The sequence below is a fragment of the Pezoporus flaviventris genome, unplaced genomic scaffold, assembly GCF_033815535.1.
Source record: "Pezoporus flaviventris isolate CSIRO_AGI_PZ_B2104156 unplaced genomic scaffold, CSIRO_AGI_Pfla_v1 ptg000071l, whole genome shotgun sequence".
Lineage (NCBI taxonomy): Eukaryota > Metazoa > Chordata > Aves > Psittaciformes > Psittacidae > Pezoporus > Pezoporus flaviventris.
The window spans coordinates 1,981,974-1,995,803 of NW_026892619.1; the positions used below are offsets into that span (position 1 = coordinate 1,981,974).

The 13,830-nt window shown below is 49.0% G+C and overlaps 1 protein-coding gene across 4 annotated transcripts in view; it reads left to right on the forward strand.

The window, feature by feature from the left end:
- ZMAT4 (zinc finger matrin-type 4) overlaps window positions 1-13,830 on the forward strand; it is a 56,426-nt gene that overhangs the window by 29,332 nt on the left and 13,264 nt on the right. For 3 of the 4 annotated variants that reach the window (XM_061472504.1, XM_061472503.1, XM_061472501.1), the window contains 2 exons: window positions 2,836-2,925; window positions 8,967-9,123. In XM_061472504.1, the coding sequence (XP_061328488.1) occupies window positions 2,836-2,925; window positions 8,967-9,123 (247 nt within the window). The remainder of the gene's footprint in view (window positions 1-2,835; window positions 2,926-8,966; window positions 9,124-13,830) is intronic. The other variant, XM_061472502.1, reaches the window with a different exon arrangement.

The following is a 13,830-nucleotide window of genomic DNA, read 5'->3' on the forward strand; positions in this document are numbered from 1 at the left end:
ATTTATTTACTTTTATTGATGAGACGTCTTACAGTAGCGCATGAGCTTCCAGTGCTGGTCTGTAGTTGCTATGTGAAAACAGGCTCTTTCTAAGCTTCCCTGCATAGAGAGGGTTGTTTAGACAGCATGGAGTATTAAGGCAAACTTCTTGCCTTCTAAAGGGGCTGTTTCCAGACAATTCAAGTGAAAATGCCTGCGCTGTGGCACTCTCTAAAGCTACAGAAGAGATATTCACAGGCGCAGAACTATCCTCTTAGTGCAAATTGTGTGGCTGTTGATGCGCAGGCAGATACGTCCAAGGGCTGTGCTCTTGTTCCAGGCCGTGGATTTACAGATGGGTCAAGGTTTTGTCTTTGCTAAGGCTTGTCCATGCTGTAAGATGGATCCAAACGGGAGCTGGATGTGCCCTGCTCCCACTTGATCCCGGTTTCCTGTACATGGCTCTTCTGTTGGCTGGTTTTCCCCGTGTATCTGTGCTAACTCGGGGGCTGGTTGCTGATGGGGCTGTGCCACCCCTTCCTTGTGCCACTTGCCCTTCTCCTGCCTCTGAGCTGCAAGCTTTCACATTGCTCTGCAGAGGGGAAGAGATAACCCGCAGGGCTGCTGCGAGCAGCGCGCCAGGAATCATCCCTGTGCTCTTGCCATGGTGTTAGGATGATAAATACACATGTAAATGTAGAAAATACCAGAGATAAAACGGGTGACAAATGGGCTGTGCTACCTCCGCTCCTCAAGAGGGAATGAGATGCTCACTCCACACTTGCAAAGGCCAGCGATGGTTTTAAGCTCTGCTTTTATAACCGTAGGATAATAAGGCTGCATAAGGAGCCGTGTAGTTTTAAATCATGGCACATGTAAGTTACTTCTTTACCTTGGTGTTCATAAATCCAATCAGGTGCATAAATAAAGGTGAGAGGTGTTTTACAGACGGCTGAAGCTTCGCCGCCTTTTCCTGCTGACGTTGACATCATTTACGGCCCAGCTGAGTGCCATGGAAAAGAACACTGCGCATTATTACAGCTCCAAATCTTGCTTTTCCATCTCCTCAGAAAAGCCCACAGAGTTTTTAGCCTCTGAATCCAGAGTGGGCACTGGGACATGCTGCATTAACTCACCCCAGGGAAGGATGGGTGAGGCTGGCTGCCTGCTCCAAGGGGTATCACAGGCAGGGAATGAAGCTGAAAAGCTCTGGCTGCATCTCTTTTAAGATGCATTTGACTCTCCTCCATCCACAGCTTGGTCTTTTAAGGTCTCCTCCATCCATAGCTTCTCCCATCCCTGCCCAAGGCTCCAGCCATCACCCACCTTCCTGCTCTCTCTGTGTGAAGCTGCACCACCCGAGCATCACTTTAGGCAGGAAGCAGGAGCTCCATCAACCTCCCAGGCTGACTCTGCACACCTATCCCTTGCCTTGCTGTTATCATCTACTTACACATCACTGCTAATGGCTGATAGCTGAAGCTTTGGGGTTTCCTGCTCTGACTGCACAAGGTCATGTTTACTAAAGGCAGGAAGACAAGGCAGGGAAAGGTGTTTGACATTGTTTATCTTGACTGATTTTGCTCCATTAGAAGAAATTATTGCGTAGTCACATCTATGCAGACAAATATAGCTCTCTGCAAATTTAGCTCCCAGTTCACACCACAGGGGGAAAAAAATAATGTTCCAGAACATGCTAATGGTAATTTAATAGTTTATAATTGCAAATCTGTGATCTGAAATTATAATATTACAGTGCCATTGTGCTGTGAGGCAATCAGAAATGGAGATTCAGAGCAAACATTTGCATAAGAATAGCTGCTGTGCATGTCTGGGCTCTGGATGTGGGCATTGAGGAGGTGCAGTCTTTCCTCCCTCCTCACATCTACTGTTAAGAGCTGACTGTAACTTAGTGGTTTGAAGGTTCATGTCTGTGCCTCTGCAAGTGATGGGATTGCTTTGTCTGTCAGTGCTGGTGTGATCAGGACATCTCCATCACCCTTATCCATGGGTAAGCCCCATCCGTGCCTGAGGCAGCGTGAAACCTGGTGTGTCCCTCATGGGAAGAGTCCTCTGTGCATCCCTCATCTCTTCCCGATCCCTCTGCAAGGTCCCTGACAACTTTCCTTTGGTATAAATACATCATCTGGAAGGGTTTTTACCGCTCAGCTTCCCTTAGGAATGCTTGAGAGAGGAGAAGGGGCTCTGGCTTGGGATCTACGTGGTCCTCACCCCTCTCTGTGCAGGAAAGCATTAGTTTCTATAGTGCACAATTGTAATTTACTTGTGGGAGAAATTTCCTTCAAGTCTTTGGCACTGTCAGCTGGCTCATTTCCTACAGAGGGAGGTTTTATACCCCTTGTATATTCTGTTCTTCTGGAAGTGCAGGAACTGTGGACTTTGGTTTGTGTATGTGCATCTGGTCCCTCATGATGCCATCCTGTCTCTGCCCGAAGCTAAATAACCCCGATCTTTCCAGTCTCTCCCTCTATGGAAATGGCCTGATAACAAACGCTGCTCTTCTCCTGCTGCCTTTATTCCCACTGTATCTTCCAGGGGCTGCAGGCAGCGGGATGCAGCACAAAGGAGGATGGACCATTCCTCCTGCTAATGGCAGGTCTCAGAACCACTCCACAGCTCAGCTCAGCTCAATGGGGAGCCTCTGTGAGATGCAGATGTTCCTCACCTTGGGTTTTCTCCCCATTTTCTCCTCCCACGTTGGATGCATAGGTCAGGGGGGGTGAAGTCTTGCTGCAGGTGGGTGTTGTATGCCCAGCCACAGAGCCTCTTGCTCTTTGTAACTTTATTTTTCCCTTTTTCTTCTCTTTTCTTCTTTTCTTCTCTTTTCTTCTCCAGAGTCGGAAACACGCCAGCAAAGTTCGCCTCTATTACATGCTGCATCCCATAGATGGAGGCTGTCCAGCTAAAAAGCTCCGGTCAGAAAACGTGGGTATAATCAAAGTCCCTGTTTACCCAGCTGCTTTGTGAATCATTGACTTTGTGCTGCATCATTTTTTTCTGTTACAGCCACAGGTACCCAGAGGTAACATTTAGAAGAGCTGAAACGCTAAGTAACTGGAAAGGGGTTTTAATAAACCCTACAAGAAATATTATGTGCATCAGCAACAGTAATTGCGGTTTTAGTTACTCAGTTGTTCATAGAATCACGGCCTGGTTTGGGTTGGAAGGGACCAATTCCAGCCAGGGACACCTTCCACTAGAACAGGTTGCTCCAAGCCCCATCCAACCTGGTCTTGTTGTTGGGGTTTTCTGTTGTTTGGTTGTTGTTACTATCCTGGAGCAGAGGCAAGCCCCAGGGGCTTTGCATTGAGCTGATGCATTACAGGCATCAGCTCAATGTGCACTTGAGTGGAGAGGGTCAGGAAGGAGAACAGGATTTGCTGGAGCAAATCCAGAGGAGGCCACGAGGATGCTCAAGGGCTGGAGCAGGTCCCGTATGGACCCAGGCTGAGAACATTGGGGCTGGAGGAGAGAAGCTGCGTGGAGACCTCAGAGCAGCTTCCAGTGTGTGAAGGGGGCTACAAGGATGCTGGAGAGGGACTCTTCATTAGGGACTGTAGGGATGGGACAAGGGGTGATGGGTTCAGACTGAAACAGGGGGAGTTCAGGTTGGAGATAAGGAAGAAGCTCTTTATGTGAGGGTGGTGAGGCACTGGAATGGGTTGCCCAGGGAAGCTGTGAATGCTCCATCCCTGGCAGTGTTCAAGGCCAGGTTGAACAGAGCCTTGGGTGACACGGTCTAGTGTGGGGCATCCCTGCCCGTGGCAGGGGCTTGGAACTGGATGATCTCCAGGTCCTTTCCAACCCAAACCATTCTGTGATTCTATGATCTTTGTTTTTTCTCTCTTCTGCCTGATTTTCTCTGGGAGCTGATGGAAACGGACCCAAAAGGCCCCGTTACAAGGCCTGTGGTCAGTCTGCAGATACAGAAATTGGCAATTGGGTTCCTCGGTTGCGTTCAAATAAACAACTGAACGCAGGGAAATTGGACCAGCTCAGAGCCATTTGTCAGGCAATAAAAGGAGGCTAAATTTACAAGGGACTGATTCACAGTGAATTATTCATTCAGCTCTTTCCAATAGTCTGGGGTTGGTGAGTGCATTGTTGATGAGGTTCCCAGCAGATAGCATCCAAACCATTTCAGATGCACGGGGATGCGACTGTGGCTTAATGCTATCAACATTGAGGAAGATGCCTTCTAATTAAAGGGAGAAGCATGCACGTTTTGCCAAAGGAATCTGAAAGCTCCTTCATGCAGTAATTAAAATTTTAGTGGAACTTTTATGTTGCACACAGGGTAATTTCAGCTGCAATCTACCCCTTAACAACAGAATCTCACAGTATTTTTATGGACTTATTAATTACAGGGTGTGAAAGGTGCGGTAGATGCGCACGTATAGACTTGGAACACGGTGCTCTAATGAGATTTATTACATCTAACAAGAAGCCACGGAGCTGCACGTCCACCTTAGCACAAGGATGTGGTGGACAGAGAACCAAAGAGCCCTCAAACGCATCAAAGCTGAACGACTCCATCTCCTTTGTGAAAGGCAACAGTGAGAAGCTGCTGCAGTTGTAAAATCAGTGCCAGAGGCTCAGAAACAGCATTTGCTGCCTGACCTTTCACTGAGGAAAAGGCTTGTTGCTGCTATTTGAGGACTATAAAAACACTCTTCATTCCCACAACACCCGTTATCCTTTCACAGTAAGGAGTAGGAGGCTTCTACAATTAGTCTTGCACTGGGTAACGACTCGGTTCTTGGGCTGTTCATTATGGGTTTGTTTGCTGGTGGGAGAAGGGAGAAACCTCACGTCTTTGGGGTGACCTTTGATTTTACATTTCCTCTTAGCATTTCAGCTGCAAATAAGCCCACAAGGTGCAGCCTATGTCAGGACCCAACTGAAATGAGGAGTCGTGCCCTCGAGTCCCAAGTGAATTGGTTTTAACCAGCCTTTTCTCGCTACCTTTAAAACCCAGAACCCCTAGTTACCACCAGGACAGACACAATGGATGTTTCTGATGTGCTGCGAAACATGGTTTTGGGGCTGGGAGAAAAGCCTTCAAGTTCTTTCTAGCCCTGCTTGTACTAAAGGCGTTCAATTGCTTGAACCAGCATCATCTCTCTCTAAAAGGAAGGGGTTGGAATAGCAAGGATGGATTGTTTGGGGGAAGGGAGCAGGGTATTGGGTTGTGTTGCTGAGGGTAATGCATGTGCTGCTGGAGGTGGTTAAGCCAAGAACTGAGCCCCTCTTAGGCACACGTGGTGCTTTGGGAGGGTGAGCTTCAGTTCCCAATCAGAAGCAGGTTTTACAGCTTCGGGTGCAGAGCTCGCTGCATGCTGCAGCTGAAACTGAGATGAGATGTCTGGGTTTAGGGCCAGCGTTCTCACCATGTGTTTTGTACCCCATCAGAGGCCTCTGTCCCTGCTGCAGGGACCATAGGACACGTTTACCCTGTCAAACACAACGCTGGCTTAATTTATGGCTGGCTTGTCTTCAGAGAATGTAGGGTTCTCAGGGGCTCTGAGACACAGGGAGTGTTTCAGATTTAGATAACCATAAACCCGTACAGGCTCCAAAATGGAAGTGGTCTAAATTCCCTACCGAGTGCTACAGAAAATAGCTCTTTAACAGCACCACCACCTTCACAGCAGAAATTAACTCAAATTTAGCAGATACTTTGCAGGGCTCTGTTCCAGATTGGTGCGTTTCAAGGGTTTGGGTAATCTTTTCTCCTTGGTAAAACCTAGGAAATGAAGACGGCAGATTTGTGGAATCAAAAGCCTTACTTTTGCCGAGGATTGCTTAAGGAGCATCCAGCAAAGGACTGCAGCTGCCTGGTCCTGCGTGAGGATTATGCCTTTTAGCAGCTTGTTAACAGGCATTTGAATAACTCAAGTTAATTCTGTTGGATGTATGAGACTTGCTTTGAAGTTTATGATATTACAAAAAGAAGCTCTATAAATCAGGGAGAGGGGGGAAGATGAGCACTGTCAGCATCGGGAAATAGGTGCTTGGTCTCTGGTGTGCCTCCTTGTGCTCCAGATTGGAGCCATTTACCCCATCAGTGCTGCACCTCCACAAGGGTTAATGAGAAGGGGTCGTAAGCAGAAGATTGCCAAAACAAATGGTACCCCGTTGGCTGCTTTTATGCAGCATGGGGTTAGAGAGCTGCTTGTGTGGGCTTTGTGGAAGCTAAATTGAGACGTTGGTGCCTATTTACTGCTGCTGCTTTAGACTGAGCTGGCGTGGGAGCAAGGGAAGAGTTGAGGGGAGCTGGATGAGAGCCACATGGGCGCAGAGCATCCCTGGGGAGCTCGGTTGTGGGTCGGCCAAGCCCTGTGCCCTAGCACAGGCCTGCTGATGGATGTGATTTTACCAGCTGGCTGCACAATCCTGTCAGCACGATGTCATTCAGCAGGTGACAAAAGACACCCGGATTGGGTTCCCCTGCCTGGTAAAACAGCCGCTGACAAATGAGAAGGCATAATTACCCTTCAGGATCCAGCATCCTGCTCTGCAGGGAGCTTGGGTGGTACAGGAGCCTTGGGTCAATGCTGAATCACACTCGAGCCCAAACATCTGCATCCTGCAGGCATTTGGGGTATGAAGAATGGCTGCTGTTGGTCTGCTGTGTTTCATACAGAGGTTGGGACTCTTAGAGTGAGAACTGGGGATGCCCCTGTCCTGCCAGCATGGCCAAATCCCCATCCAGGCTTCAAGACACCCACCCAGAGATTTGGATGGACTCGGATGAGCTGCAAAGCAAACTGTGGATCATTGTGAACCCTGGGCTCTGCACAAGAGCTTTTGGAGGGTTTGAGGGGGTTTAGAGTCTTTTAATTCCATTTCTTAACTGCAGTCTATCTGGGACAGCAAGTTGTAAAGGGAAAAGTGTCACTGCAGAGCCGAGCTGGCAGAGGAAGGGCCCCTGGTGCATCCACGCCAAAGTGTATCAGCTTTTCAAACAAGCTCTGTTGGAGGCTCTTTCATATGTTACCACCGCGGTTGATCAATGAGTCTGGGAATTCTTTACTCTGCTCTTAACTTTCAAGTGACTTCCCTTTGAAGACGTAAAATATCTTGAGAGAAAGCTATTTAAAAGAAGTGCAAATTACACTCGGAACAGCACTAATCACCCCTTGAGATTTCTCCCTGAGGTTGAAGTCGATTTGCAGTTAACAACAGAAAAAGCCATGGAAATCGGGCCTTTTTCTAACTGGGCTTATTTTGGGAGAGAAAATGACCGCAAGTAGTGGGAGTTGAGGAGCTGGGCTCTTCGTTCTGTGTCTGAATCAGAGCACGACGTTTGTGAAAGCAAGATCGCGGCTCCTAAAGCAGCTAGTTTGCTGCTGTGACTGTACACAGCCAGTTGGAATATTTGCTTGCAAACAAAAGAGAGCCTACGGCTGTCTCCAGATGTCACTGAGGGAGTTTCGCTCTGCAGAGGGGCTGGATCTTACCCAGGGAATGAGAACTACCTGCCAGGAGCAGGTAATTTCCCTCCTTCAGGAAGGTCTTGCTCATTGCGCTCAGTGGCCAGCACAACGTATTGAGATCTCTGGAAATGCAAACCCACATCTCTCTGGCCCTAAACGTGATTCCCATTTCCTTTGTGGCACGGATTGAGTAATTAATTGTGACTAATGGTGTGAGCATCCTTCCCCCCCGCTTTCTCGTTGTTTGCACCCTTGTGTACGTGGAAGCTGTTTGTTTGTAAGCTCTCGCTGGCAGCAGCAGGGATGTTTCGCTGACAGATGCTCAGCCCAGAGGCTGTCGATGGGCTCTCCTTGGCTGCTCAGCTCCTCCCTGCTGCCTGCATTCAGCCAAAACCCCCGTTGGAGCAGGGAGAAATCCCAGTGGATGCGTTTATGCTTGGGAAGTGGTGGTGATGCTGGGAGGTGTTGAGATGCTCGGTGCCCTGGGTGAGGCATGGGCCAGTGCTGGAAGTGGGTACAGGATGCTGGTGGGACAGGCAGCAACCCAGTTCCTGCTGCAGTGGGAACAGCTACAACCACTGCTCATGGGGTCTGCTTAGAGGGAAGGGTCTCAGCTCAGCCCTGCCGCTGGGCAGAGCAATGGTGGCTCTTTTCCTTACAAGAATAACCACAATGAAGGTTGGAGATGATGTCCTCATTGAATCGGGGTTTAACTGTACCGATACAGAAGCAATGATTTGTAGCTGTGAAGGATGGTCCTGACTTGTATCACTGCAGCAGCGAGAGCCTCTTGCTGGTACTGAAATACTGACTGGTGTCGTTTGTGACTTCTTAAAAGTTCCAGTCACCTCGTAGCTGACACCAAGGATCTCACAACGGGGGTCCCCTTTGCACCAAGGTGTCTCATTGTGCAGATCCTCAAACAGGGCTATGGCTGCTTTGTGCAGCATCAGTTTCTGGGATGGGTTTTTTACTGTTGTGTGCGAAGTGCCTTGGACTTTAATGATTGTCTTTTTTGAGCTCAAAATGCATCTCTAGGAAAGGAGCAGAACGTAAATGTGGGCTTTAGGTGCTTTGGTCCTCTTTCATTTTGTGCAAACCCTGCAGCGAGTGTGTTTTCCTGTCTTTGGTGCATGCCACGAGGATGCTCTTGCCTTCAGGTTTGTTTTGTCAGCAGCTGGTAGTAAATGATTGCTGCGAGGGATGAACCTGGTTAATCTGCAGGGGCCAGCAGACGGGCAGCCCAGGCTGGAACAGGCGCTTGGTAAGGGCTGGAGGCAGGCAGGATGCGATGGATTGAGCCTCATGGATGTGAGATGAGCTCCTGCACTTGGTGAGAGCAGAAGCCCTGAGTCAAAGGCAGTGCTGGGGCCAGGCAGAAGCGAGTCCAGGGGAGATAAGGAAGGGAAACCCTTTGTAAACCACGGCCTTGGCATAACAACGTGGATTCCTCTCTCTTCTTTCTCTATGCTTGTGCTCGCTGGGCTTATGCACCTCTTTTTTGTCTGTGTGTTTGTCTCCACGCAGGGCAGTGACGGTGACTCGGTGGATAAGAACAAATGCTGCACGCTATGTAACATGTCCTTTACCTCGGCCGTGGTGGCTGAATCGCATTACCAGGGGAAAATCCATGCCAAAAGGTTAAAACTGCTGCTGGGTGAGCAACCAGCACTAAAGGGCACAGGTAGGTGCAGGGGGGTCCAGGGTGGGCTCGCTGTGCAGCAGCAGCACGGCAGCACACGGGGAGCGGGTGATGACCACGGGCAGAAGCAGCTCCTCCTTTGTGTCGCTGTCATAACAACCTTTAACGATCACCGATGCTCATTACTTGTCTGCTTTGTTCACGTAGATGAGTGGTTCATCAGCCAGGGCTGGCCTTTGTGCGAGAGCCCTATCTCTGGCTCCATGCTCCTGGAACCTTTTGCTCGGTGGCAGACAATGTCTCCTCTGGGCACAAATAACTGGGCCTCACTTTAATTATCAGAAGTTATTCTGCAGCTCAGCTAAGATGTTTAATAAGCCTTTCGTGTTCCTGTATAGGACAGAGTGCCATTTGCTTTCACCTTAGAGGGAAATCCAGTCTTTAAAACCTGTTGGATTGATTGTCTTTTGATTCTTGCCCAGATGAGGATTCATGCTTTCCTCCACGGTGATTCCAGTAATGCAAACCTATTAACTTTCACATTTAAAAAGCCAAATGTTGGAATCGGATAATTTAACCATCTTGTTGTTTGCTTAACCAGAAAGTCTCTGCAAACCACTCATATACACTGAAACAAACCTTCCCCAGTGGTTCTGGGGTTAGAGGATACTTGAACAAAGTGTTCTTTGTGCTGCCCAAGCAGGATAACTGGGCTGTGGTCCTGCAGACAGATGTGCTCCAGTGTTACTACCAGTGGCACTTCCTTTAGAATCTATACCTTGTCCTATAGCCTTTAGAACAGAGTATAGATTTAGCTTTGCACTTTGCATCCTTCCTAACATGAGTGCACATACCCTAGATATGATTAAATCACGGCAGTGCTCCGAACCCCATCCCTTGTGTACAGCCCTCCAGTGCAGGTGGTTTCCTCCTCCATCACAAAACCTGGGCTTTCTGCTTCAATCCAGGCCAGTTTCTGAGCGTGCTGGATTTCAGGGAATAGTCCATGGACCTATTCCCATGTAAGTCAATGGTTCAGATTCAACTACCAGCAGGGAAAGAGTCGCTGTTTCCTCCTGGTTGCAGGCAGGACCCCACGGGTCGGAGGGAGCTGGAGCAGTGCAGAGGCAGTCGGACAACCCATGGGCAGTGGTTCTCCATGTGGATTTAGTGTTTAAATCATCTGGATGAGCCTCACAAAGGCTCCAAGTGAGCTGCGCCGCGTGCTCCCGCAGTAATGGGCTCTTGAGCAGCGGCAATCACTAGGAAAGAGTAACTCAAGGACTCATCAGCTCTCCCAGACACTTGATCTGGAAGATGAAGCTGAGCTGCAGGAATACATTAATAAGCACCTTCTGGCTCTTGAGTGCTTCTCACAGATGTGCCCTTTGGACACTGCCTTTTTCTGGGCTTTGTTCAGAGTCGCCCAGTAGTTTTCCACAGGGATTTTGTCCCAGTCCTTCATGGCTGGCACTGGGGAGCTTCCAGTCTCTTGGACTGGCTCTGGTGCTCCTGAGTCCTGGACATGTGTCTGTGACAGCGGTGTGGCCAGGCTGCACAGGGTTTGAGTGGTTTCTGTGCTGCTTTCGATGGGAAAATTCATTATCCAGCCATTTTTCTTCCCTGGAATGCTACTCCAGAGGCTCTCATATATCACCCTGATTGCCGGAAGGCCTGTTTAAGGTTTAGATGCCAGCTTTGAGACCTGGGTGATGGAGGTTGACGTGCTGGTGGTGGAGCGCTCGTTGCTCTGGCTGCTGTAGTTAAAGGGCTATTGGGTGCAGTTGTTCTGGAGCCCCTTTGCTGGTGCTGGAGCTGGAGCTGCAGGGCAGGGACAGGGCACTTTGGGATGAGTCATGGTTTCTTCTGCCTTTGGTTTGCAGAAAGGATATAGAAGTAGCATTAATCTGCTGAGAAGCGAGCTGCTAACCTGCAGCAGTCCGGAGATGCTGACAATCACTGATGTATTGCAGCCCCTCCTGATGTTCCAGGAACCTGAAAGCTGAGCCTGGTGACCAGTGGGTGCTGGTGGTGCAGGAGGCCGTGTAATGGGTTAGCACCTTCAAAAGGGATCAAGCTGCTGTTCTCATCATGACACCGTAATCCTTCAGGTGGTTGAATGGGTTGAATGTTTTATGTGGTGCTGCCCTGCACTCTTAAGAGTAAAATCTGTTTTAACTTTCATGTGTGATCAAAACAAGTGAGAAAAGCTCTCTACAAATATTAGAGCTCTCATCATCTTTTAATTAAAAAGAAAAAGGAAGCTGAAAATGTTTTCCCAGCTCCCCGAGTGCTCTTGTTAGGGATGAGATTAAACGCAGTCAATCTGAAAAGGGATTTTAGTGGCAATAGGCGAGTAAATGGGTAGTAAGTGCCAGATTGCAATGCCTGATTTTCAGCCTTGCACAGAAAGGTATTCTGCCACCTTGAACTGCTGTGCTGATCCTTTGTGTGGTTGGTGGGTCTGCGTGTAAAGGGAAGAGCAGGATTCCCTCTTGTCACCATGGAGGTTACATCAGGCCTAAATCCTGAGCATCCGGTGCTCTGCAGTGTATCTAAAGCAAGGCATCAGTGCGCAGCCCCGCTCCTACCAGGTAACCCAGATGCTCTTTCTGATCACTCTAAGCTGCCGCATCCTGTGAGGGTTTGCAGGTTCATGTGGATGAGTTCTGCCTCCAAACAGGCCCCTGCTTGGTATTCCGGGGTTTCTGTCTCAGCAGTCCCATAGAAAATCACATCTATTCACAGTGCCCTTATGGAGTTGCACCTTCCCTTTCAATTTTACCATCTTAATGAGATGCAGAGCTCTCATTTCTCTGCTGGTGCTTTCAGAGAGGGAGAAGTGCCTGAACGATCAGGTTTGTTCACAATAGGAAAGGGATGTCTCATCACCACAGAGAAATATTTGTGATCTCCTCTGATGCTTCTGCTGCACAAGGTTGTAGCCCTCAGAGGCTGCACATCACTGCTGTCTCTAGTCATCTCCAACATCTTCTGTCAGCTTGCATCCAGTCATTGCTGTGAGTTATAACCCAAGGAATAGTGAGGGGGGGAAGAGCTGCTGCCTTCCCTGATGGAAGTGCGGGTACCTGCAGGCATCACATCAGGAAGGTGGGAACTGGTCCCTCCGCACTGGCTTTGGGAGCGAGGTGAGGAAGAAGGGGATGATTCTGCTGGCTGGAAAAGTCACCTTGGCTTTTCTACCTCCTTGTCCTTTAGTTCCTAGTGTGGGGTTTGCGTTTCAGACGTGCTGACAGGGACAGGGTCAATGGGCGTGAGGATCCATCCAAGCCGCGGCTGGAATCCCCTCGGTCCCAGGTTTGTGTTCCAAAGAAAAGGGGATTTCTCCCGCACCCCGTGGCCGTGGCTCAGTCACGTTCTCATGCTCAGCCCCCGAGAGTGGCAATGCTAAAAGGCTGGGTGCCATTTACATGCAGCTATGAATAAAGAGCTTTGCATGCAAGAAATAAGTCAAACATTAGTTCATTGCCAGAGTGCTAAAGTGTTTCTAACTTTATATTTTGCTTCTTGCAGCAAAGTAAGACTTTCTCACTTCCCTCCCACAGCAAAAGGGAACGTAAGGCAGACTGTCATGAGCTATTTAGCATTTTGAGATGCTTTAAATAGTCAAACCAGCAGCTTTTCTGTTTGTGTTTTCGATGGAGAAACATTTTTAACGTTAGGTGGTTTGTGAGTGTTTATTATTCATTTTCGTGTCGCTGCTCAGGGAATGAGGATATTTTCTGTCCTGTCGTAGTTCTGTAGCACACATCAAAATGAGAACTCCACATCGGTGTAGCCGTCAACTTCCAAATCCTCCCGAAGAGAAATAGATGGGAGGCACGGGATGTTTGCAGCCGTTGCCAGGCTGGGTTCAGCGCACCTTAGCACTGCTCGTAGTTGTAAAGGGAGCCTGGGGAATGTGGCTTTACAGGACAACACTGATGTGAGTGCCAAGGGAAACCCAGCTGGGAGTGATGGGTGACACGGGGCTCTGCTGTGGGGCTGCAGCCTGGGGCTGGGCTCTGAGCACGGGGCCGCTGGTCCAGCAGATGCCTGAAGGATGCTCCGGTCGGATTTCTTTGGCAAGCGGGAGATATAACTCCTGTAGACACCACCAGCTTTGTCAGCTGCAGCCTCCCTGCTTCCCCTCTGGCAGCAGCTGAAGAGATGAACGAGGAGAAAGCTGACCAAAGGATCTGATAGATTTAACTTTATAGCCTGGGGCCTGCAGAGCAGCAAGTCCAATACAACACATTGCTCCTGGGCTGCTGTAAGCGCTGGTTGTTTATAACGGTCCAGATGCCCTCATCCTCTCAGATCTTGGCAGTTGTCATCAAAAACAATAGAAGCTTATCATCCCCCTGAAAGTGATAAGGTTGGAAGTAATTTCATATGTAAGATAGGATTTCCTTGAGGGAAGTTAATCGATGGCCCTTCCCGAGCAGGTCAGCAGGAAGATTTATAACAATATTAATTATCTTGAGCAGTGAAGTCAATCACAGTGGGCTTCAGGCCTAATTATACATCTAAATACATCCCTGCTTTGCTCTCTGTTGCCGTTCCTGGTGTCAGACACCGAGGTGGGTTCATCCCTTGCCAACCCAGCTCTCATCAGGGCTCAGCTGGAGCAACACGGGGCCTCCTGATCAAAGCAGAGTGGTGAGGTCCTCATCACCACCTAAAACATTGCCTATTCTGGTATGCCAGAGGGAGGGGTTTGTTCATTATTTAGGTCGCAGACTGGAA